The sequence below is a fragment of the Bos grunniens genome, chromosome 1 (genome assembly GCF_055505025.1).
Source record: "Bos grunniens cultivar Pamir isolate PY7600 chromosome 1, Bosgru_T2T1.0, whole genome shotgun sequence".
Lineage (NCBI taxonomy): Eukaryota > Metazoa > Chordata > Mammalia > Artiodactyla > Bovidae > Bos > Bos grunniens.
In genome coordinates, this window is record NC_141165.1 from 69,980,232 (window position 1) to 70,006,946 (window position 26,715).

The 26,715-nt window shown below is 40.4% G+C and overlaps 2 protein-coding genes across 32 annotated transcripts in view; one reads left to right on the forward strand and one right to left on the reverse strand.

The window, feature by feature from the left end:
- Positions 1–10,878, forward strand: part of USP13 (ubiquitin specific peptidase 13) — a 130,788-nt gene extending 119,910 nt beyond the window's left edge. For all 12 annotated transcript variants that reach the window (XM_086395315.1, XM_086395366.1, XM_086395271.1 and 9 more), the window contains 2 exons: positions 4,406–4,490; positions 6,071–10,878. In XM_086395315.1, coding sequence (XP_086251441.1) covers positions 4,406–4,490; positions 6,071–6,164 — 179 coding nt within the window. In that variant the 3' untranslated portion in view covers positions 6,165–10,878. The remainder of the gene's footprint in view (positions 1–4,405; positions 4,491–6,070) is intronic.
- The window catches only part of PEX5L (peroxisomal biogenesis factor 5 like), a 334,399-nt gene that overhangs the window by 14,598 nt on the left and 293,086 nt on the right, over positions 1–26,715 (reverse strand). For 12 of the 20 annotated variants that reach the window (XM_086395513.1, XM_086395502.1, XM_086395443.1 and 9 more), the window contains one exon: positions 16,514–26,046. The exons of 7 other annotated variants lie outside the window; for them this stretch is intronic. In XM_086395513.1, coding sequence (XP_086251639.1) covers positions 25,842–26,046 — 205 coding nt within the window. In that variant the 3' untranslated portion in view covers positions 16,514–25,841. Of the gene's footprint in view, positions 1–14,473; positions 14,496–16,513; positions 26,047–26,715 lie in introns of those variants that run through there. One more of the 20 variants, XM_086395491.1, reaches the window with a different exon arrangement.

Consider the following 26,715-nt stretch of genomic DNA (forward strand, 5'->3'; position numbering starts at 1 on the left):
GGGTGGGGGTGGTAAAATTTAGATATTAAAAATCCTTCTTATTAGAAAGGCTGGCGACATGTTCCTAAATTCAGAAAAGGACAGGTTTGTTGGAAGAGGGGAGTGGGGACCAAGGATGCTAGTTTCAGGCACTTTAATTCTGACTCGTTAGAGGGACTCCACTGGCCAGAGGTTGAACATGGTAGTTTAGGTAGTTCTGTCCAGTTCTTCTAGACAGTGTAAAAGTGTCCCTGTTGAAAGTCAACAACAACAAAAAATGTCTTATGTATTTATTTGGCTGGGCTGGGTCTTAGTTGAGGCATGCAGAATCTAGTACCCTGACCAGGAACTGAACTGGGCCTGCTGCATTGGGAGCACGGTGTCCCAGCCACTGGACCACCAGGGAAGTCTTGAAAGTCAACATTTTAAAAATGATTTACTTTGCTTTAAAATGCCTTTTCTAGCTACATAAGAAGGGATCTCTGTATTTTCTGAGAGTGTGATGAAGCTGTTTTTTGGAGGGAGATCTCTGGCAACCGGGAGAAGAATCAGCAGTGGCTTCACTGTCTGGTTTATTCACCTTGACGTTCTGTTTGGAAACAGATATAAATTGAGATTTCTTACCTGTTGAATTTTTTCAAATTTATTGAGACTCTCTCTTTTGCTATTGGTTCCTAGCAGGAGGCCTTGAATAATGCATGGAGTGATTGCTTCTATTGATAAACACAGTTAATTTTAATTATAGGACTAAGATTTGTGCTAATCTTTTTTCTGTGTTTTTATGATTTTGAGTATACATGTGAATTAATTGCTTTTAACTAAAGAGGGGAAAATGTCTTTTGGGGGCTTAAAGACATGTTTGGCTGTATTGGAGTGTGTGGGTTTGTTCTGTCTGTTTTGTTAACCTGCTGGGTTGTTGGTATCTGAGCAACATTTCACTGAAATCACCCTGGTTTATTGGAAAGTGCTCATTAAATATTTGGTTCAATTATTTTAAGGTGTTGTTTTGGGGCTTCCCTGGTGGCTCAGATGGTAAAGAATCCACCTGCAATGTGGAAGACCTGGGTTTGATCCCTGGGTTGTGAAGATCCCCTGGAGAAGGGAACAGCTACCCACTCCAGTATTCTTACCTGGAGAATTCCATGGACAGGGAATCCTGGCAGGCTGTAGTCCATGGGGTCATAACTGCACTGAGTGACTCTCACACTTTGGGGGGGTCAGTTCCTTGTGAGGGATCATGTTCTTTCTTTATTTCATGAAGATTCTAAGAGGGTAACCACCTAGTGCGAGATCAGCCCCAAATCTCTGAAACTGAAGATTTAGAATTTGATATAAAATTATTCCAAAGGAGCTTTAAAAACCAACCAGGGTCAAGGAACATGAAAAAGTTTCAGCTCATACTCACTCTTGTTTACTAGGTGGTGTGGGTTCTTAGGGAATCCTGGGGACGGCAGACAAGGTCTCTGCATCACTAAGTACCAGGCAAAATGATTCTCATTCACAACTGTTCTTGTCGGTTTTCTGTTTCATACCTGTGATATTTTGCTTTTGGTTTTTTTGTTTGTTGGAGGGGAGGAGTTGTCAGTTAATGTGATAGATAACAACAGAAACTTAGTTGATGATGGGAAAGGCAATCCTCTCTGATTCATTCCTTTTTAAATATCACTGATTTATACCCCAATGTATACTTTTATAGGTGGTTTATGAAAAGATATAAAAACAAATCAGGACATGGGGTGGAGCAAGACAGGCCTACCACATGCTATGTACTGTTTTCTGTGCCTGGAATATTCCAGTAAACAAAACAGACATGTGAAATAAATATTTGGTAATTTTATAATAATAATAATGAAAAAAAACCCACCAACAAAACAAACTTATTGTCCTTATGGAGGACATAGCCTGGGGTAAAAGGAGATAGTGAACAAATACACACATAAATATGTGATACGGTGTTATTTTGAGCTCCATGGACAACAGTAAAGAAAGGTTGGGATGAGAGTGGGGTGGAAGGAGGGGAGGAGTTGCTATTTATAAGGAAGGCCTCTCTGAGATGACATTTGATCTGAGACCTCTATGAAGTGAGGAGTGGATCATGTGGCATCTGAAAGAAGAGTTCCAGGTTGAGGGAACAGTAGGTGTGGGGCTTGAAGTCCTCTCTGTCAGTCAGAGGAGTAGCTGGTGCATGTTTGAGTAGTAGCCAGGAGGCTGGAGGAGCTGGAGTGGAGTGAGCAGGAGAGTGGGAGGAGGTTGGGGGCTGTCATGGGCCAGTGTAAGAGCGAGCTTTGAAGCCGTACTGAGAATGGTCGCTAGGGGGTAAGGGAGGAAGCAGGGAGCCCTGGTAGGAATGGAATGTATTGTACTAATTCAGACAGGAGATGCTGGTAACTTGGATTGGGGGTTACTAGTGGAGGTGGTAAGTAGTAGTCGATTCTGTGTATATTTTGAAGGAAATGGTGGGAGGAGAGAATGCTTAACAAACTGGCAATGAAAGGGAACTTTCTCAATCTGATAAAGGGCATCTACCCACATCCCTGGTGGCTCAGCTGGTAAAGAATCTGCCTACAATGAGGGAGACCTGGGTTTGATCCCTGACTTGGGACGATCCCTTGGAGAAGGGAAAGGCTACCCACTTCAGTATTTCTGTTTAACATCGTGCAAGAGGTTCTAGCCATGGCAGTTAAGCAAGAAAAAGAAATAGGCAAGAAAGAAGTACAACTATTTCTGTTTACAAATGACTTGGTCTTGTATACAGAAGGGCTTCCCAGGTGGTGCTAGTGGTAAATAACCTGCCTGCCAATGCAGGAGACCTAAGAGGCTCAGTTTCGATCCTTGGGTCTGGAAGATCCCCTGGAGGAGGGCATGGCAACCCACTCCAGTACTCTTGCCTGCAGAATCCCATGGACAGGGGAGCCTGACCGGCTGTAGTCCATAGGGTTGCAAAGAGTCAGAAACGACTGAAGCGACTTAGCATGCATGTATATAGAAAATTCTAAGGAATTTACTTTAAAAACTATTAGAACTAGTAAATGGCTTCAGGAAGATTGCAGGAAATAAATCTTCAGCAAGATTGCAAGAAACAGGCCAATATACAAAATTCAATTGTAGTTCTATACATCAGTGGTAAACATTCCAGAAATGAAAAAGAACATAATTCCAGTTAATGCCATGAGACACTTGGAGAGGGAGGGTGGTGGTGGGAACAGAGTTGAAAAGGGAGGGAGGGAGAGAATGTGCGGGGTAGGTGTGAAGATAGAAGGAAGAAAGGTCTGAGGTCACAGCCCCAGGTCATCAGTGTTTAAAAGTCCGGAAGAAGAGAAGTCAGGCATCTGGACAACCAAAAGAAAGTCATTTCCTGGGAAAATGTTTGCGGAGAGGAGGTGTGCAATGTGTACGGTACTGACTGAGGATTCCTAGCTGAATGCATGGATTAGTCCTGGTAAACAGCAAGGGGGAGAAGGATGAAAGAGGGAGCAGCAAGGAAAGGGTCTGTCCAGAACCAACACCCTTGCAAAATACAACAAAAATTGAGTACCAAAAAAATGAATAGGCAAGCCCATTTTTTCCATTAGATTCAACAGACATGAATAGTGCTCTCAAACTATTATAAACACTCGCTCAGCTTCTGTACCTATCCCATCGTAGTCTATAGCGGTTTGAGGAGATGGACGAGTACCAGTCTGTACACCCACTCTGTGTTGTGAAGGTGTTGTGTAGACCTCAGATTGGCCGGGGAGCATGAGCTGAAATTCGTTCACCATGGATTTGGTACAGCATCTGTGCTAGATGGCAGGAGGTATTTGTTAGAGAATAAATGTCCATCTCAGGCTCCAAGAGACTATATATCTCCTTGTTCAGAAAGCGTGAAGCCTGAATTTTGGTCCCATTTGGTTTATCATAATGAGCAAGTCAAATATCACAGGATGTATATTCTGAGCATTATCCCTGTCTATAAATGATAACAGCTATCTGCTTTCTTCCTCTGAATCCTGACATTTCTGTGGTATTTTAGTCTGAATTGCTCATTTAAGCCTCATAGAGCCTTGTAAAGTGGGTGGATTTTGCATTTCTGTGAAGAAAGGAGTTCAGCTTCTCCACCCTCATGCTGCGTGGAGGTGATGGAGCCAGGACCACCCTTTTAGACCCACGTGCTTGCCACCAGACTGGGCTGTGGGGTTTTTAATCCCTTTTCAGACAGGCGCTTACTGTCAGCTCTCCTATGTCCTGTTTGGTTATGATTTGCAGGTTGAAGTTACTGTCACGTTGCGGGTGTGTGTATGTGTTCTCAGCCTAGCAACTAAATACATTTTGTTTTTAAGTCTGAACAGTTGCTGGATTCCATTCTCCTTGGCATTAAATTCTGAACAGAAGTGCTATTTATTTCTAGAAATGCTGCCTAGTAACTGAGTTGTTTCCTCTTCCGTAGTGTATGAATTATTTGCGTTCATCAGTCACATGGGAACGTCTACAATGAGTGGCCACTACGTTTGTCACATTAAAAAGGAAGGAAGGTGAGTCTTTTTAAGAAGGTAAAATGATAGCTGTTTTATTGAGCACCTGCTACGTGCCAGGCACTCGGCTAGGTGTCTCGTGTGTCATGGCATTTGGTTCTCACAGTGGTCTTGTAGGGATAGACTCTCAAAGCCATTTTATACATCAAGACCCTGAAGCTCGGAGAGGCTGAACAGCTTGGCCTTTGCAGCTGTGTCAGAGCTGGTGCTGAGAGCCACTGTTCACCATCATAGCAGGGGGATGTCCCAGAGTCAAGAGGCTTCCCGCAGAAGAATGCGAGTCTGTATCTGGAACCTCTGCAGGATCGCCAGATTTAGCCAACAAAATGAAGCAAAGCCAGAAAACCAGGATGCCCTACTACGTTTGAATTTCAGATGATGAATAACTTTTTAGGATAAATATGTCTCAACTATTACATGGGACATCCTTATATTAAAAAAGTACTTGTCGCTTATATGATACTCAGATTTGACTGGGTACCCTGTGTTCTGTCTGGCAGCTCTAACACCTAGTGTTCGCCCTGTTGTAGCCTTGGCTTCAAGAATTGTGAGGGGTGTGGTGAGCTGGGAATGAGACAGTTGTGGGGTGTCAGGCTGCTGCTCTCTTCAGAGTCTTCTTCCTGGGCTGGATCCCTCAAGGCCCCCCTGGTTTCCCTTCCTTGAACTCCCACTGAGTGGCCTGTCCTGTGGGTCAGCTCTGCTTGAGGCAGTGCTTGGCCACATGGACACTGAAGAACCACATAACCTTGGCCTCTCCTGGTAGAACCCTGACCTCTTGCTGCAGGAGTGACTGGTCTCCAGCCAGAAATCCACTGTGGTCCTTTTCCGTCTGTCATTTAAGTCTTGGCTTCTCAACTTGATTTGTAAAATAGTTGAGCACAGGAACTTAATTTATAGTGAATTCATTTTATTACCAAGCATGACAGCTCTTTTAAAAATATGTCTTAAGAAAAATAGCTTAATTAGAATAGAAAAATCCGTGAATTTCATCATAAGGAATTTGTAAGATACAAAATCATATGAAGAACATGTTGTCTGGAAGCAGAGAGAGAACCATAGTCTCTGTTTTGATACATTTCTGTTTTACTATTTTTAATGGGAAGAGGGTATGTGTTTGTCTGTATACACGCATATGTATGTATTTACAACTTTTCTAAAAGCTTGAAGTTCATACACAGTAAGTACAATTTTGTAATCTGCTTTTCTCCACTTCATATTATATTATTTTCTCACTCTACCAAATATCATTTGAAGACATTTTAATGGTTGTATAATTGTTCACTGCATGTCTATTTATGACTGAAACAGCCACATATGTCTTTGACTCCATTTCTGAGGCCGTCTAGGGACGTCTGCAGATGGCAATGCTTGGAGGCTCCTTTAGGAGCTCCTTCTTGATTGAATTGAGAATAAAGAGCAGTGTAGCTTTCTGCCAACGTTCTGTTTCCTTTGATGCAATAGACTTGAGTTTGGTTTATCTTAAAACATCTTGATTATTTTAAGTATGGTGCAGTAACTTTCTTCTGCGGTTTCCTAGAACTGACTGAAATCCATCACTCGCTTCTGTGTTTTGTTTTCAGATGGGTGATCTACAATGACCACAAAGTTTGTGCCTCAGAAAGGCCCCCTAAAGACCTGGGCTACATGTACTTTTACCGCAGGATACCAAGCTAAACCTCAGATGTACACATTGGCAAGAAGAAGCCGTACGCCTTTTTAATTTGCCAAAAAAAAAAAAAGGAGGTTGGGACAGCCAGACATGAGGGAATACGTGGGGTATTTATAGTTTATTTAAAGAACATCATTTGACGCCTTCTAAAGTAGAACTGGGAGGAAATTTCTATTAGTGATAATACACTACTGTAGATAGTTTTTCTTTTTATAAATGTTTAAGAAGAAGATGATTTTTAAAAAGCATTCATATCCCTGGCGGGGGAATCCCCACTAGCACACTGAAAACGGGAAGTGCCGCCAGACCCCGTGTTTTGCTTTGGGGTCAGTGGTAGTGGTCCCCAGAGAAACCAGTAGGGCCAGTTGTGTAGCCTCACCCACCATAAACCAAAAGCCCACTTTGGTTTCATATCGAAAATCAGTAACTGGGCTGAGCTCTATTTGTGACATAATTTTTTTCATGACACACCTTCTGATCTCTCTGTGTATAGTCAATTAGAACATCAGCAATGAAAGATATTTTTAATTTAATCATATCAAAATGCATAATACAATTGTATGAATGTGTGTGAGAGTGAGACTGAGAGTGTGAAACCTTTATAGTCAACTAGAAAAGCTGTGACGAGTTGGTTTCTCATGGTTAAAATAGTTGAAAAAGCAAGTAAATATTTTAAAGAAACTATATCTCAGGAACAGTTAAAAAAAAATTAGTTCCCCACTTAGGTTTTCCAGCATTAGAAGGGCCGTTGCAGTGCTGTCTAGAATTCACTTGGACTTGTGACATTTGGTGATATGAACGCAGATGCCCCCAGCAGCAGTGTTTTCTCTGCCAAAAGTAGATGAATTCTGTTTCTCAGCAGCCCTTCCCGCTAAGGCATAGGCACGTGTGTTGTTAGTTAAAATAGCTGATCTCTTCTTACCATAACACATGACAACTCCCTGGAATCATGATAAGTGTCCCAAATATGTCCGTAATTTCCTCATCCCCCAGCTCGTCACTTGCCTCCATGTCTGTGTTTTCTGGGGCAGAATTTCATCTCTGCCCTTGGCTAATCACCTCCTGACTTGCCTCCACTGCTTCTCTGCCATGACCAATAGTGTGATCATCAGCAGTTTAAAGGTTTCAGATGCAAAGAAAGTTTCTGTGATGCTATGAAAGACCATCATTTCCATTTTGGCATTTCAGTATTTCAGTTGCAACCTGGGATTTGATCAGAGTTTCAGATGTGATGAAAAAGTCTCTAATTTTGAACAGCAGTCTCTAATTTTTCTACTGCTCTATACCGAATGCTAGGGTCTCTGGACTTTCTATTTCAGATTGTGCAGTCAAATAAAAAAGGACTTATTGCTGCCTGCTTAACATGCTTTTGGTTGGTTAGAAAGGATCTTTCTGGAAACTGTAGGAAAATAAAGTAGAAGCAACGGGGTGAAATTAAGCACAGAATTTCACAATTCTGTAAATCCAGAAACTGAATTATGAGATGTGTGTTATGAACAGTCAGGATTCTGGTTATGACTGAGGGGCCTTCTCATGGGAGATCTGTTAGGCTTGTGAGTGAAGGATGTGGAGCCTGAGGCCTGGGGACTTGGGTGCTGCCCATGGCTGGGAAAGTCCCCTCATCCCCCCCACATCTCACTTTCCTTCTCTTGACAGTGGTGTGATGAGTCTGCTCTTCCTTTCCCGGTGCACTTTGAGAATGTGGTGAGATCTGATACGCTGACCCTCTGGAGAGCAGCAGGCAGTGTGGGGCCAGTGTGGCTAGTAGAGTGTGCTTCTCTTCTCTCCTGATGTTTCTTCAGTTTGGGAACAAATGAGATTGGCAGAGGGAGGGAGCTCACGGTGCAGTAACTCTCTACTAAACTGCCCACTGGGGTCACCTTTTCACATTGTCTCAGACATCCTAAAGTAGCCCCACTCGGTGACACAAGTCCCTGGCTCTCCCGGAAACCCCCACACTAATCAGCTTTACAAAATCCAGTCTCCTTAGGGCTGAGGATCACAGAATAATGAACACACGTGAAAATGACTTCTTTTGACTGCAGTTACAAAGTGAAGGCCCTTCCTGGAGGGTGGGAGGGTGACTGGGGCTTTGGATTGAAATGTGGACAAAAATAGCATGTGTATTCTGAACAAATTAAAAACTTTTATAATAAAACTTTGCAGAATGAATGGTTTCAAGCCAGTATATATGGTTTTAGGCTACATATTGTTTAATTCATGAAGTAGAAAAAGAAATTCAGCCCTTTTGATACCTAAACACATCATAAGAAAGTAGAATATGACTGCCTTTTTTTTCTGCCTCACACAACAAAGGGCTATTTATACAAGGCAAAGTTTTGTATATGTGTTCTTCTTTATTTCAGATTGTGAGTTGGGGAAAACTGGAGCAAATATCAGTCTTCTTTCATGCTTATAAATGTATTAATATGTGTATCTTAATATGTTCAAGGCAGGCTTCCCTGGAATCAGTCTGGAATATACTGCTTAATTTTATACATGTATGTAGGTGAGATGATTTATGACCGAAAACTGGAATAATGTATTTTGTCAACTGGTCATCAACCTGTTAGGAATCTTCTGTCTTAGGCGGTGGTGTAATTGTGAAATTCTCACTCTGTGTGTGTGTGTGTGTGTGTGTGTGTGTACGTGAAAGAGAGCACTTTCTTCCTGTAAATATCTTTTGATACCCATCTGTGTAAAATCCTGATGAATGTGTCTTGAAACGTACAGCATATCAAGGTTCTTGTTTTGTTAGTTGATCTAAATGCCCACATAATTCATTAGAAATCCAGTTTAATTCATATTGGGATTCTTTTTTCTAGGGGAGAAAAAGTATGCAAACAGAACTATTAGGAAGAGTCCCATATGAATGCCATTTTATGTCAACATTGCTTTAATATTTTGAATTGACTGGCTGTTTTCTCCCACCTACAAGAGAATGTGTCTGCCATTCCCCTGTGCTCACTGTGGGTTGTAGGGAGTAGCCTGTTCCTCCCAACATCATCGGTTCCTTCACCTGAACTGGATGGAGCCTTACCTGCAATCTATAGTGAGAGCACCTGGATTTGTAGCCTGACTCTGCTTCTAAGTGACATGGGGCCGAGTTGCTTTATCTCCCCGGGCCTTTTTCCTTAAAATGAGTGGGTTAGACCAGATAAGCTCAGGAGTCCCTTTCTGCCCTAACATTCAATTCTATTTTCCTACATTTGCTACTATGGTCACACATGTGAGATGTGAGGGCACATAGAGGTTAGATGTTATGTTTCTAATAGCTCACACATCCCACTTTTGAACTTGTCTTGTTTTTAGTGTCCCCACCCCAACTTCTAGTCCCAGTTTCTTGGGTAATTACTTTCTTTTTTTTTTTCCCTCTCCACTTCCCAGTCAGTATTTTGTTACCTTTATCTTTTTCCTCAAAGATGAAAAATCTGCTTTACAGCACATCTTGCCCTGAAAAACATCAGAACTACCTTCAGCTAAACTCTGTAACCTTTATGGAATATTATCTTATTCTAATTCAGTTATAGCTGTGATCCTCAAGTAAGTTTTTCTACCACAGAAATGATGTCTTCTTTTCATCTGGTAGGCATCACGGTTGCTACATCACATCATCCATGTGGGGAGATGGCTGGTGTGGGAAGCAGGATGGGGGGACAGGGCTAGATAAATTGTGATTCTATGCTTTACCTAAGGTCGAAAATTCTATGTTACAGAACAAGCTTCTGTACCCTTAAGTTGGTGTATAAGATCGCCCAGGCAGTGCCACAGAGATTCCCTACTCAGTAGATCATCCTGGAAGAGTTTGTGTTATGATTCTGTAGACCCATGTGATTCAACACAGTCATCCATGGCCACATGTGGCTTATGACTGGAAATGTGGTGCTGTAGACAGAAAATGCATACCAGATTTGGAAGGCTTAATACCAGAAAGAATGCAAAATATTGCATCAATATTTTATACTGTGTGCTAAATGACAGTATTTTAGACATATCAAGACATTGATAAAGTTTCACTTCCTTTTAATCTTTTTTTAATGTGGCTACCAAAAGAGATTGAAATTAGACACGTGTTGCACTTCTGTTGGACAGCGCTCCTCTGGGTCAGGTGGTGCGGGGGAGGTAGTGGAGATCACGTGGGCATGGAAGGTAATTCTGCAAAGCATCCATAGAGAAGCAGCACAAACATTTTCATTGGAGTCGGGAGCACTGTGAGCTACAGAATGCCTTCTAGAAAGCAGACTTTTCTACCTAAGCACCAATATATGTATATAGAAGACCCCAAATGAAAACCAGAAACACGTGAGCCCAAACCCTGTTCCTTCAGTTTTGCCTAAAAGCTGCTGACTTTGGGTTTCTTTTTAAAGCATCTTCCAGGTGCCAAGGATATTAGCCACATGAGGGTGTTGGGCAGGTTTGTTTCACTTTGGGCAACATTCTCTTGTGGTTTCCCCTCCCACTGTTTTCATCTGTCCAGGGCCGGGCATGTTGAAATAAATGTGCACATCTGGCCGCTCCGCCTGGCCTCCGCGGAGGCTGAGCCTGTGGCCTGCACCCATCTGCTTGGTTGGTTCCTGAAGAATCGGTGTTTATTTTGCACTAGTCACAGTTGTTGTTTGAAATATCTCAAATGTTTTGGGAGACTATTTGCCTGTGATGGAAAGAGAGATGGATGATTTATTGCTTCACTTCTTTTAAAATTAAAAGCTATTCTCACAATCTGAGGTTCCTTTGTGGCTCTTTTTTCTTTCATAAAACTGCCAGGTGAACTGATCTTGCCTTTTGCAGGTTTTTATCCATGACTCAAACAGGTAACTAATTTTATTTCTTTTTAGGGTTTCTTTGTGTGGGCACTGGGGCTGCTGGGTCCCCATCAATAGTGGAACATTGGTGATGGCAATATGTTACCTCTGTTAAGGAGGGAGGGGCAGGGCGGTGGGAGTCTGTGGTCTCTTCTCTATTGAGTGCCAAGCTGAATACTGGAATCAGTTAAGACCTTTCTGTGGTTCCCTGCTTCTCAGTTTTCTAATGGCTTCCTTAATGTAGGTATAAGCAGAATCCGCACTAGTTGAATCAAGAGACTTCAGCATTTTTATGACACTATTTCTAGGCTATATGAGTTTCCTATTGCTGCTGTGACAAATTACCACAAGTTTAGTGGCTTAAGACAATACATTAGGTCAGAGGTCTGGAAGTGGGTCTCACAGGGCTAAAATCAAGGTGTTAGCAGGAGGGGAGCTGGAGGGGAAAATCCATTCCCCACTTCTTCCAGTTTGGGAATGCTATTGGCATTCCATGGTTCATTCCTTGGTTCTCCTGACAGCACTGGCATCACCCCAGCACCTGCTTCCATTGTCGTATCTCCTGCCTCTTTCTTACAGAGACCCTTGTAATTACATGCATTTACCCAGATAGTCCAGGATAATCTTCCCATTTCAGGGTCCTTAATCACAGCTGCAATGTTCCTGTTGCCATGTAAGGTGATTAGGATGTGGACAACTCTCAGGGGCCTTATTTTGCTTGCCATCTAGGGCATGTTAATTGCTACTTAAAATATGTTCATTTAATACCTAAATTAAAAAAAAAACCTATTTATCTCTAAAATCCAAGTAAAAAGACTGACATCAGTTTCATATCATCTGTTTTGGTGAGGAACTAAGAGGAGAAGGAAATGATGGGGATAGTGAGAGGTTGCTTACTGCTTAGAGAATTGTAGTTTTAGGACAGTTGTTTGCAAGCCAGCTGCTGCTGGTTGGCATAGCCCATCTTGTCCAGTAGCAGAGTTTACCAGTGTGTGTATGTGCTGTTTGAACTCTTCAGCTTTTCAGATGTCGTCAGTGACAAACTTCAGTCATAGTGGAGAAATTTAACAGGAAAATGGTGAGTAATTCTCATCCCTATGTAACCAATTATTTAAAAAATCTACTAGGAAGAGTCTTTCAGTGAGGTAGGAAGTGAGGGTGGAGTAATGGCAAGAGTAGAAGCATATAGACAAGTTCAAATCCTATTTCCAACACAGACTAGCTCTGTGACTTTGGTAAGTACTTAATATCCTGAGACTCGGTCTTCTCATCTGTTTAGTGGGCATAGGACTTATGATGAGTTGTGTAAAGTATCTGATGGTTTGGTGGACACAGGGTATTTTTACTGTGGTATTTTATGTCATCATTTTAACCCATGTAGCATTTTGACTCTGTGGAAGTTTTGACCAATTGTTTTAATCTAAAAATTAAAAAAAAATTACAACACTGACTTTTTTCCCAAGTGATTTTCTAAAGATGATTCCATTAAGATGATTCCAATTTATTATGTTAATCTGTATAGCATGGTTTGTCATTCAGAAACTACTAACCATCTACTATGTGCTGGACATTTTCCTGGACATGTTGTTCAGTCGCTCAGTTGTGTCCAACTCTGCGATCCCATGGACAGGATATGTCTTGTCTTGGACATATCAGTAAACAAAGTAGATATGGCTCTCTGCCCTTGCTAAGTTAATTTTCTACCAAAGAGAGATACTAAATGTAAGAAATAAGTAAATGGTATGTTAAAACTTACTGAGTCTCTCAGGAAAAAATGTAGAGCAGGATGTATAGAACAGTCTTATGGACTCTGTGGGAGAGGGAGAGGGTGGGAAGATTTGGGAGAGTGACATTGAAACATGTAGAATATCATGCAAGAAACGAGTTGCCAGTCCAGGTTCGATGCGCGATACTGGATGCTTGGGGCTGGAGCACTGGGACGACCCAGAGGGATGGTGTGGGGAGGGAGGAGGGAGGAGGGTTCAGGATGGGGAACACATGTATGCCTGTGGTGGATTCATTTTGATATTTGGCAAAACTAATACAATTATGTAAAGTTTAAAAATAAAATAAAATTAAAAAAAAAAAATGTAGAGCAGGAATGGACATGCACGTTGAGGTACTAAATCTGGGAAGTACCTGGCCAGGGAAGGTGTCATTTGGAGGTGAGACTTGAAAGAAGACTTGAAGGAGGTGAAGGCGTCATTCATCCAAATAGATGTCTGGGGCAAGGATACACTTGGCAGAGGGACCAGGCTGGAGTAGTAGCCCCAGGGTTGGAACGTATCTGATATGTTGGAGAAGCAGCAAGGGAACCAATGTGGTTAGAAGGGAAGGAGGAGAGTGGGGGCCAGATTGCCTTAGCCAAAGAGGCATTGGAAGGGCTTGGCTGTAGAGTAAAATGGGGAGCCCTGAACTGCTCTGCCCAAATTTTCAGGGAGATTGTTCTTTGTTTAGCTGAGATGACAGGAAGACAAGGACAGAAATAGGGGCTACTGTGGTGAGCAAGGGGAGATACTGATGCTCAAAGGGATGGGTGGTATCAGTGGGGGTAGTGTGGATGGGCAATTCTAGATACACTTGAATGTAAGGCCGATAGGATTTCCTGATGGAGGGGATGTGGGGTGTGAGGGAATGAGTAGCTAAAGCTGCCCCCAAAGTTTTTTTCTGAGCAACCGAAGAATGTAGTTGCAGTCAGCTAATGTGAGGGGGTGTGGTGAGGTTACAGCTGGTGGTGGGGAAAGATGGTCAGGAGCCTGGTTGGGAACATGTTGAGGTTGAAGTGCCTATTAGAGCTCCATGGCTGATGTTGATTAGGAAGCTGAACATACTATACAACTCTGGACTTTGGATAGAAGTCTGGACTGTAGATATAAAATTGGGAGTGGTTGGTACCTAGATGGGTGGGATTCTCAATGGAGGGAGACTGGAAATAACATAGAGGTTGAGGGGCTGAGCCCTTGAACGTAAGTCAGGGAGAAGACGAGCCAGCAAAGGAGCCTAGGGACGAGTGGCCACTGTCGTGCACAGAAACCAAGAGCACAGTGCCTGGAAATGGAAGCCAAGTGAGGAAAGCATCCTGAGGAAGTGAGAGTGACCAAATAACTGTGGTAGGCTGAGTAAGATGAGTTCACTGTGAGACTGATCAACTTGGAGTCATGTGTAGTCTCCATGGGAGCAGTTTGGGAGAGGAATTGTAAAACATGAATACAGACAATTCTTTGGAGGAGTTTTGGTACAAAAGAAAGAAAGTGGGGTGGTGACTGCTAAGGGAATTGAGTGGGATTGAGAGAACTTTTTCCTTTTAACTATGAGAAATAAGATGGTCAAATAAAGAATATGAAGGGTGTAGGAGGGAGAGGGCAGAAGTGCTGATCCTCTGTTCTCGAACAGCCAAGAGGAGATAGAATCTGGTGCCAGAGTTGGAGCTGACTTTAGGCAGACTTGTGCGTGGACAGGAGGAAGGCAGATGCCATGGTGAGGAGACCAGGACACAATGCCGTGAGTCTGGGAGTTCTTTCCTGCATTTATTTTCTGAGGGGAAGAGGAAGCAAGATAGCCATCTTAGGACGGGGTGTGAGGGAGACAGGATTAATTTAAGAAAGTTAACCAGTTGAACTCTTCCCAGAGTTTTACATTTTCCTTTCTAGTTTAGTGAACTTACTTTGTTAACAGTTCTGTAAATTTTAAAAGAACAATCTTGAGTCATCCATTTTCCCGTTATAACTTGCTATTGAGGGCTTCCCTGGTGCTCTGATAGTAAAGAATCTGCCCGCATTGCAGAAGACCTGAGTTTGATCCCTGGGTCGGAAAGATTCTTCTGGAGAAGGTCATGGCAATCCACTCCAGTATTTTTGCCTGGAAAATCCCATGGACAGAGCAGCCTGGTGGGCTATAGTCCATGGGGTTGCAAAGAGTCAGTCACGATTAAGTGACTAACACCTATGGACTGGATACAATTAGCAGTAGAGCAAAAGCTTAGGACCTGAGTGCTCACTGAGGTTAAAATGACAGAGTAGAAACCTCTGCCTGAGGACTCCTGTACCAGGTAGGCTTCAGGAAATGTTAGCTAGCTTCCTGTTTCCCTTCCAGAGAACTGGGGCTGAGAAGGCTGCCCTTCTGGACTCCACCCTCCTGAGCTCAGTGAGCAAACTTGAGCAGAGTGCCTACTGAGAATCAGTAGTTTACTTCCACAGGGCAAAATACCCAAATTAACTATTGGTGCCTGAAGTTCTGATTCCTTAAGCTGATCACCAGCAGGTGGTAAGGAAAAAATATATCAGTCCTTTGTGAACCCTGAAGTGCTGCATAGGTAAGGTATTACCTTAAGGAGCCCTGTAAAGAAATGTGAAGAACCATTCAGACCCTGGGCTGCTTTTGTACACACACATGGAGTGAAGCAGCTATGAGAGGAAATTAATATTCACATTTAAAAAGTTGGGGAGGGGGTCAGAGACATAGAAAGGGTTTGAGTTATGCCAGAGGTAGGAGAGGAGCCACAGTTCACCACTAGGTAGATGGGACTTTACTGCCTGGAGAATAACAGTGAAGCAGGAATGAAAAGATGTACAGCTTAATTTTACAGAGGAGAAAAGACAATCCCACCAAGGGTAAGTGTGGCCTCCGATTGGAAGATAGAGGGCACTGGGGAGGGAATCCCCAACTCTACCGGGCTGGCTTCTTGCTGTTTAAATCTCAGCCCCAAACATCAGGTAAGAGAAACCTTTCCTGACCTGCCCAGATAAAGGAGCCCAGTCACTCTCATTTCTTACTAACCTTGTTGTTCTAGCACTTTGCATACTACATAAGCAATGTGGGAAAATACTAAGATGAAGTCTTAATATCCAACAGAGTTGTGCTATGATATATAATAGTTCACTAAATATATAGAACTTACCTTGTTCTTTTAGCACTTTGCAGCATTCTCATCTATTAAAAGTACTTGTGGATGTCCAAGCTCTTCAAAGGTTTGATTTGAGTTACTTACCACTGTCCTGCTCTAGAACAGGACCTGTACTTAGTAGGTGCTCAAAGTGAAAGTGAAGTCACTCAGTCGTGTCCGACTCTTTGCAACCCCGTGGACTGTAGCCCACCAGGCTCCTCTCTCCATGGGATTCTCCAGGCAAGAATACTGGAGTGGGTTGCTATTTCCTTCTCCAGGGGATCTTCCCGACCCAGGGATCGAACCCAGGTCTCCCGCATTGCAGGCAGATGCTTTAACCTCTGAGCCACCAGGGAAGAACAAAGATTTGACCAAAAAAGAAAAAGACCCTAAAACAAATATATTTTAATACTTTTATTAAAAAAAAAAAAAAAAACAGAAAAATCCACCAAAACCCAGTTTCAGGTTAATATTTTAGACTTTAAGAAAGGAGGAGGATTTTAAAGTTTTGTTTTTTATCTAAAAATGCATTCCTGATTTCCAGATAACTCATGCAAAATCATAGTGATATTGAATAAAAAGACCTTTTAACCAGGAGTACAAATTGGATTGTTTGATTTGAAGCAATTCTGATCCCTGTATCCCATTTTGAAAGATATTTGAAAAGACCTTGAAGCCACAGACAAAGTTTATTTGAAAACATAGTTTAAAATTGCACAAATATAAATACAATTTAATAATGTGAAAAAGGGGAAGGCATGCTTCCAGTAAGTACAAAAATACTACCTTAATCTTGGTACTTTGCAAATTATAAGCCAACAGAGTAAATTAAACACATCAATCAATATGATAAGAGATTTTTATGGTAGTAATTTTATTTCAAAGAGCAATGCAGGGAAATACTAAGATGAAGTCTTAATACCCAGCAGAGTTGTGCTATGATATGTAATATTTCATTAAATATACAGATACATTGTCATGTAGTATGCCAATAAATTTAATGCCCCCACCCCTACTGCCATTAATTTACTATAGGTCACTTAATTTGGGTTGGTTTTAATTTAAAAGCTCAATGTAAACATTTAAGGTTAATTTTTTTCTGTTATCTATTGAGGTTAAAAATGAAATCCCAAGATTTTAAACATAATTGAGCATGATAAGGAAGCATCACAGAAGAATTTGTCTCAGTATTTTAGATTAGATATGCAATATTCATAGATATACAAAATATATAGAAACATCTTTTCTAAATAGTTAATAAATGCTTGTTATAGTTTGTAAAAAGTTTCAGGTTTATTTTCAACAAATGTAAACAAAGTTGGGAAATGAAAATTGCAGAGGGTTTGGGTTAGATGATGTGGGGGGAATTGAAAATAGTAAAATTTAGGTTTGCTCTTTCTTTTATCTACTGGTAACATGTTCAATCATGAACATCTTTCTCATGTAGCACAGTTCCTTTGTGGTATTTTTATATATCTCAGTGAAAAGGCCAAACTACCCCAGTGAATGTGTATATTCCTTCCATTTCCTTCTCTAAGAAAGAAAACCCCACATTTTATGGTAAGTAAACTGCCTCATTCTTTATTTTCCATCTTATTATTTTGAGTGCAGGTTTCTGAAAGCGTTCCAATAAGCCTGTCAGGTTTTGCTGTGACGCTCTACAACAAGAGTTCTGTGTTGGAGAGCAGTCCTAAGAAAACAGTTCTGAGACTGGGGGACTGACCTCCAGAGTGTGCTATTTTGGTATTTCTGCAGAGGGTGCAGGTAGTGGAAACTTTATTCAAGGCAAAGTACCACATGCGAGGAGAGTTTGTGAAGTCACACACTTTAGTTTTCTGGGTTTTTTCCCTCCTCTTAACTGTTTAATGCTTCCACACAGTGGTCTTGGAGCTCACCTGCACGTGTGTGGGGATGTACGGGGATATGAAGTGGTGACCAAGCTGGCACTAACGTAGGATACCGCTATTGTCTGACTGAGCTTTGCCCCCTCCACTTCTGGTCTCTTTGTCCTTAATTTTCCTTAAAGCAAGCGTCACAGAAAGTCAGTGAGAAGACTTTAGAGTTGGTTCTGAGTGACTATGAAGTCACCTCATCAACCTTGAATGTCAGTGTGTTTACACAGATTGACCATGTCCAGTTTCTTAAGGGATGTGGCCCCAAGTAGCTCACTTACCATACGAACAGGGCTGTGGTGAGGACAGTGGTGTGATAGATGCCCCACTCACTATGTGTGACCTTTGTGGAAATTAAGACCCTGTGTCCACTTTGCCTTATGACGGTTTTCACACGCCTGACATTACCCTGACCTCCCCACCTTATTAAGAATGTCAGCATTTCTAACTTAGAAAAAACTTGAAATGCACTCTTAACTCAGAACTGTGCTGAGGCAATCAATATGCTTTTTGTTTAGTAGCATTCAGACATGTGGATTTTGTTTTGGGTCTATTGTACCTCAACTGCTTTTTAAAAACTGTTTGGATGTCTAAATATCTGGTTTCCTTACAGCATTAGTTTGGCGCTGGCTGCAACACTGCACTGCATAAACCAGCTGTGTGAATCTCTAAAGTTTGGTGTAATAGCATGAGAACCACCTCAAGGATAGGATACTAAAGGTAGAAAAACTCGTGGAACACAAAGTTCATGAAAATGCTCCCTTGTTCAGAAGCAAGGAAAGATAAGCTAACCTATGAGACTTAATCATGCACAGGGTAAATTTACATTCAGTAAAGTTATCTTGCATGCTTTGGTTAATATTCGAGTAGGCAGACTTTGCAAGTACTAATGCATGCGTTATCTTGGTACCTGAGGTTATATGTTTTACTTTTTAAAAACTGCCTTTTTACAAACCTTATGCCAGAGTTCAGATAGCTACAAACACTCTTAAAAAATATATAGATCTATCTACTTCTTAGTTCAAACAGTTTATTTTCAACCAGTTCTATAAATACTGAAATAAGGAAATTGTGCAGTAAAATCTGGCGAGGGAATACATTTGAAATTACTTTTACAAAGTTGAAACCATGCATGTGCATGTATAATAATTCCTAAAACAGGAGGCCTCAAGAAGATGGCACACAAACGAAGCCTTCAAAACACCCTGTTACTAGAATGCTTCTAGAAGCATTTCGAGCAATAAAAACCACCACCATAGCAACAACGTACAGTCCAGTTTTGTGCAACTGATTCAGGGACAAATGAGGGACACAAAATGATCATTTTGCTTTTTCTGTTTCTGAGGCACTCACAAAGTTTATGGTACAGAGTTTGGGAGCTCCTGTTAATAAGTAGGACTAACTACAGTTGTATTCAAGTCTTGCTTGTATAGCACAAATATACTAGAAAGACTTATATTAATGACTAGACATAGACCTAAGATTTAACATAGTAGTTCCCATAAAAGAGAATTAAGCAGTTCTCTTTAATAACAGAGACAGAACTATTATGTTAAAGAAAGAGGAAAGCCGCATAAAATTGAAAGTGAGTGGGTCCTGGACATTCCAACCCAGTTAACTGTCACAAATTTGCCGTTCTATTTGGAACACAGATTGGCTGAGAAAGCACACCTCAGTTTTCTACTAAATATTTCCTGGTGGATAAGATCTGCCTTTTTTTCAAGGAGTCATGGGGATTGAGTGGGAGAAAGCAAAAGGAATGATGGCTCAATGTGATAAGCCTCTTATCTCTCCTTTTCTCTACTCCTCCTCTGCCTCACTGGGAAGGTACAGGAGCACATGGAAATGGCTCAGCAGACACAGTTATAACATTTTGAAATTCAGCAGTGATCACTGGCCATCTCTGCATTTTCATCCTATTTACTAGTGAAACTGGTTCTTGAAAGTCACATTTATGAAATGGAGTGGTCATTCTAGTAAAATATTACCATTCTAAGAGATCTTAGGCTATTTATTACTCAGCAACCCCCCAAAAATGTACTCAAAGCCTTCCTAGAGTACCTCAGAAGGTAACCCAAAACACCTATCTTTTCAAATGGAAAGAGAAATTTGAATGACAATTTTAGTCATGAAGATAAGATGCAAAAATCAGTTCTGCCTTAAATGTGTCAACAGTTAAAAAATAGGTGTATACAATAAACACTGATCTGAAATGTTGCTACTTAAAATTTTTGGTGCTCTGATTTCTATAAACTTTCACTTGCTTTCCAGCAACTGTTTTTACTTAATTTTGTTAAAAAAGTATCATCATATAAACAAACTTATTTATAAAACAGACTCACATATTTTGAAAATAAGTTTATGGTTACCAAAGAGGGAAACATGTCAGGAAGGACAAATTAGGAGTTTATAATTAAAACACACAATGTAAAATAACCAACAAGGACCTACTGGATTGTACAGGGAACTCTACTCAATATTTTGTAATGTTATATGGGAAAAGAATCTGGAAAAGAATGAGTGTGTGTATTATATATATTGTGAAATTGGTATATACATACATATATATGTGTATACATATATATATGTGTGTGTGTATATATAACCCTATATATAGGGTTGTGTGTGTGTGTGTGTATATATATATATATATACATATATATATAGGCAACCCACTCCAGTATTCTTGTCAGGGAAATCCCACAGACAGAGGAGCCTGGCAGGCTACATCTCATGGGGTCACAAAGAGTCGGACATGACTTAGCAAATGAACAACAATATATATATAACTGAATCACTATGCTGTACACTTGAAACTAACTCAGCATTGTAAATCAACCATATACTCCAATAAAATGTTTAAGATGTATCACTAAAGGAAGATATTCTATGCTCTTGGATTAGAAGAATCAATATTGTTAAAATGGCCATACTACCCAAAGCAATCTACAAATTTAATGTGATTAATCAAATTTAATTAAATTTGATTTAAATTCAATCCCTATCAAATTACCCATGACATTATTCATAGAACTAGAACAAATAATCCTAAGATTTATATGGAGCCATAAAAGACTCAGAGTTGCCAAAGCATACTCAGGAAAAAGAACAAAGCCAGGAGGCATAACCCTCCCAGACTTCAGATGATACTACAAAGCTAGAGTAATCAAAACATCATGGTACTAGAACAAAAACAGACATAGGGATCAATGGAACAGAACAGAGAGCCCAGAAATAAACCCGCACACCTACAGTTAATTAATCTTCAACAAAGGAGGCAAGAATGTAAAACAGAAAAAAGACTCCAACAAGTATTGTTGGGAAAGCTGGGCTGCTGCATGTAAAAATCAATGAAATCAGAACACATCCTCTCACCATGCACAAATAAACTCAAAATGGCTTAAATATAAGTAAGACATAACATAAAACTCCTAGAAGAGAACATAGGTAAAACATTCTCTAACATAAATTATAGCAATACTTTATGTCATTCTCCCATGGCAGTAGAAATAAAAGCAAAAATTAACAGATGGGTTCTAATCAAACTTATAAGCTTTTGCATAGCAAAGGAAACCACAAACAAACAGAAAAAACCTACAGGCTGAGAGAAAATATTTGCAAGTGATGTGACCAACATGGGTTTAATTTCCAAGATATAGAAACAGCTCATACAACTCAACAATTAAAAAACAACCCAGATGGAAAGTGAGCAGAAAATCTAAATAGATGTTTCTTCAAAGATGACACCCAAATGACCAATAGGCACATGAAAAGATGCTCAACATTGCTAATCATTAGATAAATTCAAAACTATAATGAATACAACTTCACACAGGTTAGAATGGCCATCATTTAAGAAATCTACAAATAACAAATGCTGGAGAAGGTGTGGAGAAAAGGGAGGCCTACTACACTGTTGGTGGGAATGTAAGTTGGTATAGTAACTATGGATAATGGTACGGAGGTTTCTCAAAACACTAAAAATAGTTACCATATGATCCAGCAATCCAGTACTCCTGGGCATATATCTGGAAAAAACTATAATTCAAAAAGATACATGCACCCCTATGTTCATAGCAGCACCATTCACAATAGCCAAGACATGGAAACAACTTAAACATCCATCAACAGAGGAATGAATAAAGAAGACGTGGTGCACGTGCACACATACACACACATATATATATGGAATATTACTTAGCCACGAAAAGAATGAAATTGGGTCATTTGTGAAGACCTAGATGGACTTAAGAGAGTGAAGTAAGAAAGAGAAAAACAAGTATCATATATTAATGTATATATGTGGGATCTGAAAAAATTGGTATAGACAATCTTATTTACAAAGCAGAAACAGAGGCAGAGACACAGATGCAGAGAACAAGTGTATGGATACCAAAGGGGAAAGTGGGGGTGGGATGAATTGGAAGATTGGAATTGACATATATGCAACGATTATACTATGTATAAAATAGATAACTAATGAGAACCTGCTGTATAGCTCAGGAACTCTACTAAATGCTCTGTGGTGACCTAAGTAGGAAGGAAATTGAAAAAAGAGGGGATATATGTGTATATATATAGCTGATTCACCTTGCTGTACAGTAGAAACTAACAACATTGCAAAGCAACTATACTCCAATATTTTTTTAAAAGATGTGCATATATATAGTGGAATACTATGCAACAATAAAAAAGAATGAAATAATGCCATTTGCAGCAACACACATGGATATAGAGATGAAGTGAAATAAGTAAAAATGAGAAATAAATCTATTATATGTGGAATCTAAAATATGATACAAGGTGGGGGGATGGAATAATTAGAGAGTTTGGGACTGATGTACACACTGCTGTATTTACCATGGATAACCAATAGGGGCCCACTGTATAGCACAGGGAACTCTTCTCAATATTATGTAACAACCTAAATGGGAAAAGAGTTTGAAAAAGAATAGATACATGTGTATATTTAACTGAATCACCCTTGTATACACCTGAAACTGTAACACTGGTAATCAACTATACTCCAATATACAATGAATAGTTTTATAAAAAGTTGAAAGAAAATATGACACAAATGAACATATCTACATACCAGAAACAGACCTACATAGGGAGATCAGATTTGTGGTTGCCAAGGGGTAAGAGGGGTCGGAGAAGGCAATGGCAACCCACTCCAGTACTCTTGCCTGGAAAATCCCATGGACAGAGCCTGGTAGGCTACAGTCCATGGGGTCACTAAGAGTCGGACACAACTGAGTGACTTCACTTTCACTTTTCACTTTCATGCTTTGGAGAAGGAAATGGCAACCCACTCCAGTGTTCTTGCCTGGAGAATCCCAGGGACGGGGGAGCCTGGTGGGCTGCCGTCGATGGGGTCGCACAGAGTTGGACACGACTGAAGTGACTTAGCAGCAGCAGCAAGAGGGGTGGGGGAGGGATGAATTAGGTTAGCAGATGCAAAATATTATATATAGAATGCATAAACAACAAGGTCCTACTGTATAGCATAGGGAAATATATTTAATAACCTGTGGTAAACCATAATGGCAAAGAATACAAAAAGAACTTATATACATGTATAACAATCACTTTGCTGTATAGCAGAAACTAACAACATTGCAAATCAACTATGTCAATTAAAAATATTGAAAAACTTTGTGTCCTCTAACACAACTCTTTGAAGTTACTTTGTATTCCAAAAACAAAATAAAACTTGGGCTGCAAAATCTGCCACCACATAGGAAAAATCAAAAATCAAAATATCCCACGTTTACCCTGTTTTCAGGCTTTGTTACCGATTTCATGCAGGTAGCGCCAGCAAGGCTAAGAAAACAGCCTATCTTTATTGCAAGTTCAGTTGACTATTGAAAGTATAGAATGACTTCATAAATAGAACACCTGTAAAGTTTGTCCTAATGGTCTATGATGGATGCAAGTCAGCTGACCAGTGATGCACAGGGATTGAGAGGATAAGCATGCACAGAATGGATGCTACTCCATCAGGGATACTCAAGCAGGCATCTGTCACGGACTGGAGTTTGGCACCAAGAGTCCATTCCAGGCCGAGTTTCTAAGATTCTAAAACTCTACAGAATACCAGGTATTCTTTAGAAAGTATTACTGAGCTCTGTTTTGCTTCTCAGACTGCAGGGAAGGAGGCCAACCCTGGGTTGGGACTCCTGCCCAACAGTGAATGCCCTAGTGCCTCTGTCTCTTGCTGGCCAGATGGAGGCATCACCTAGCCCAGGTAGGCTTTGACATGAAGATAAAAGTCTGGCACCACCACAGGCCCGCAACTCTTTATCTTTATAAACTAGGCTAGGTTATGATATGTGGAAGCCTCAAGTGCTTATGGTTTCGTGTGTCCTTGGGATCCCTTCCTACCCTGGAGACTTCCGACATAACAGAAGAGAGCATTTCTACCTGTACCTCAAGAGTTTGATGTCTTAGCATGTGGGTACATTTCCTCTCTCATCTTCCAGCAGAAGCTAACTCCCTAGTCAATTAAATTCTTGAACCAAATGCTGGTGGTTGTTTTTTTTTTTTTTGTGGTAACTATAATCATGAATGTATCTGATCTGATCTGATTAGTAACCAAAGAACATGAGGAAAAAAGATGGGCTTGGATTGCTTTGGGGAAGATTCTAGAAGAAGGACAGAGACACAGTGAAGACGAAAAGGGCCACTTAACCAGGACAAATTACTCAAATTGGACATCAGTGAATTTATATTTTGGTTAGCATTTTGCAAACAATTTTTCTAAATCTTTAAAAAATGACGTCTTTCCAAATAATCACCAAAGCCCTAACAGGCACAAAACACTCTGAAGAACTGAGTGGACTATAGCCAATTACATAAAACACTACTGCCAGCAGAAAATTCCTGATGCTTGATACATGTTCAAAGTGAAAGCCACGCATGCATCTTTCATATTAAACCACTGACGTTCAGCTCAAAGACACTGATCTACTATTATTTAGAATGCAAAAGGGTGAGCAGGGCAGATTATTATGGAACTAAGAATACACATAATTTTAAGGGAAGGATGTATTTATCACTCAAGAAATACTATTTAAAATATTAACAGTTTAAAAGGAACATTAACTGTGAATGGCAGTTAGAAAGCAAGGAAAATATGACATTTAAGCAAGTTAATGTTAACTCAATAGAAATCACATCATCATCAAACTTTCTGTAGAGAATTTGTGAATGCTATCTTATCTTTTGCTTACGTTCATACAGAGTCCCAGAAAAGCATGTGAATAAGATCTGTGTTTGACATATTTACACCTATGTCTTATCTGCTTTAAGAAAAAACACTCCTTCAAAACCCTATGCTATGAAAAACTGTTTTCAGGAATTTTTATTTGGTCCGTTAATCTAACAAGGCTGAGTTCTCAAATCTTTCACCCCCAAGTTAAAAATTGGAGCAACAAAACAAAACTCCAGCAAGGCATAAATAAGATAGTAAAGTGCATATATACAATCCCAGAAAAGTTTTGATTGGGAAGAGCAAAAATTTCTAGTGCAAAAACTGCTTTTGCCGGCAAAGCTCCCTCTCTGAAATCAAAGGGCTACAGTAAAACTTAAAATTGGAACGTGTTTAAGCAATGCCTCTTTTCAGTCAAGAGTTAATATGTGTGCATGCACCTTGGCCCAGACTATATTCAACCTGGTAAAAGGGGGGAATTTCAGAGGACAGTTCAGAAACAGAATTTCCTGACCCAAGGCACTGCTTTCTCCAGGTGCCCATGAGCAAGTTCCTTAGATGTGTCATCAGCTGCAAGTGGACACTTGGAAAAACCCCAAGGAACATACCTGCACTGTGCTCATGGCTTGTGAAGCGTATTCAAACACGGTCACTTTATCTTGGTTTTGTCTTGTGTCTCTCCGTTCTTTCGAGCCCAAACTTGACTCTATGCAACGTTTTGTGCTTTTTGTATTTGAACAGAGACTGGGCATTGTCTGTGGGAATTCCCTTGGGTTATATCACCATGGCCTTTTGAACATCTGTTTTTATCCTTTTTTTTGGAATTCATAATAAAATAGTTTTGCATTTCTCAGTACAGTTACACAGGTGAAGGGTTTTTCCCCCCTTTTCCTTCAAGGATCCAAGTTGAAAGCTCTTAGGAGGACATCCAGGTCACCGAGATTAGCCGCCTGGAAGAGTTCCGGCTGGTCCATCAGAGAAAGGGCAATTCTAAGGGCAGCCCAGATATTCCCAGAGATTGCCGGATGAGGGACCTGCTGCTGATTCCTGCTCTTTCTTTGCAAACTGAGAGCAGTGAGAAAATTGCTGACCGCTTCTCTAAGAGGATAAAAAAACAGACATTTAAAAATTCAACAGATTTCAGAGTTAGCCAACTTAGAAGTAAGATAAAAATGAATTATCATCTTGGTCTAACATCCAAAACCACCTCTTTGGCGTTTTGGATCATGAGGTGAACAGCTTTCTGATTCTCTCACTATTCCTTTGTGAAGTCATTGTTAAACATAGTGAATCAGAAAGAAGGAAAGTAAACTTTGTTTTAGGTATGTCACGTGAGACAGTTAGAACCATTGCTAACTCATTAATGCATTTGATTTTCCCCTTGCTCCAGGAATGGCCTGATGACTTAATACCTTTGCAGATATGATCTGTATAAACAGAGGAGGCATCTGACCTTACTCTGAAACACGTAGTTTAGCTCTTCTCATTAGTTTACCTTTTCTCAAAATTGGAGGCAGCCAGGGTTCAGCTGAGTCTGAGTTTCAAAGCAGCTGGTTATTTAGCCTTAGGCAAATTTCTTCTCTAAGTCTTAGTGTCCCCAACTGAATAAAAGTCATTTAAGAACCTTGTTGTGAGGTGTAGCTGAACCATTTATGTGAAAGCTCTATCATTAAGTTAGGTCAACAGCTCTCCATGTGTGCTCTGGGGAACTCAGGATCAGTGAGGTCAAAATTATTTTTATAATACTACTGAGATGTCATTTTACAG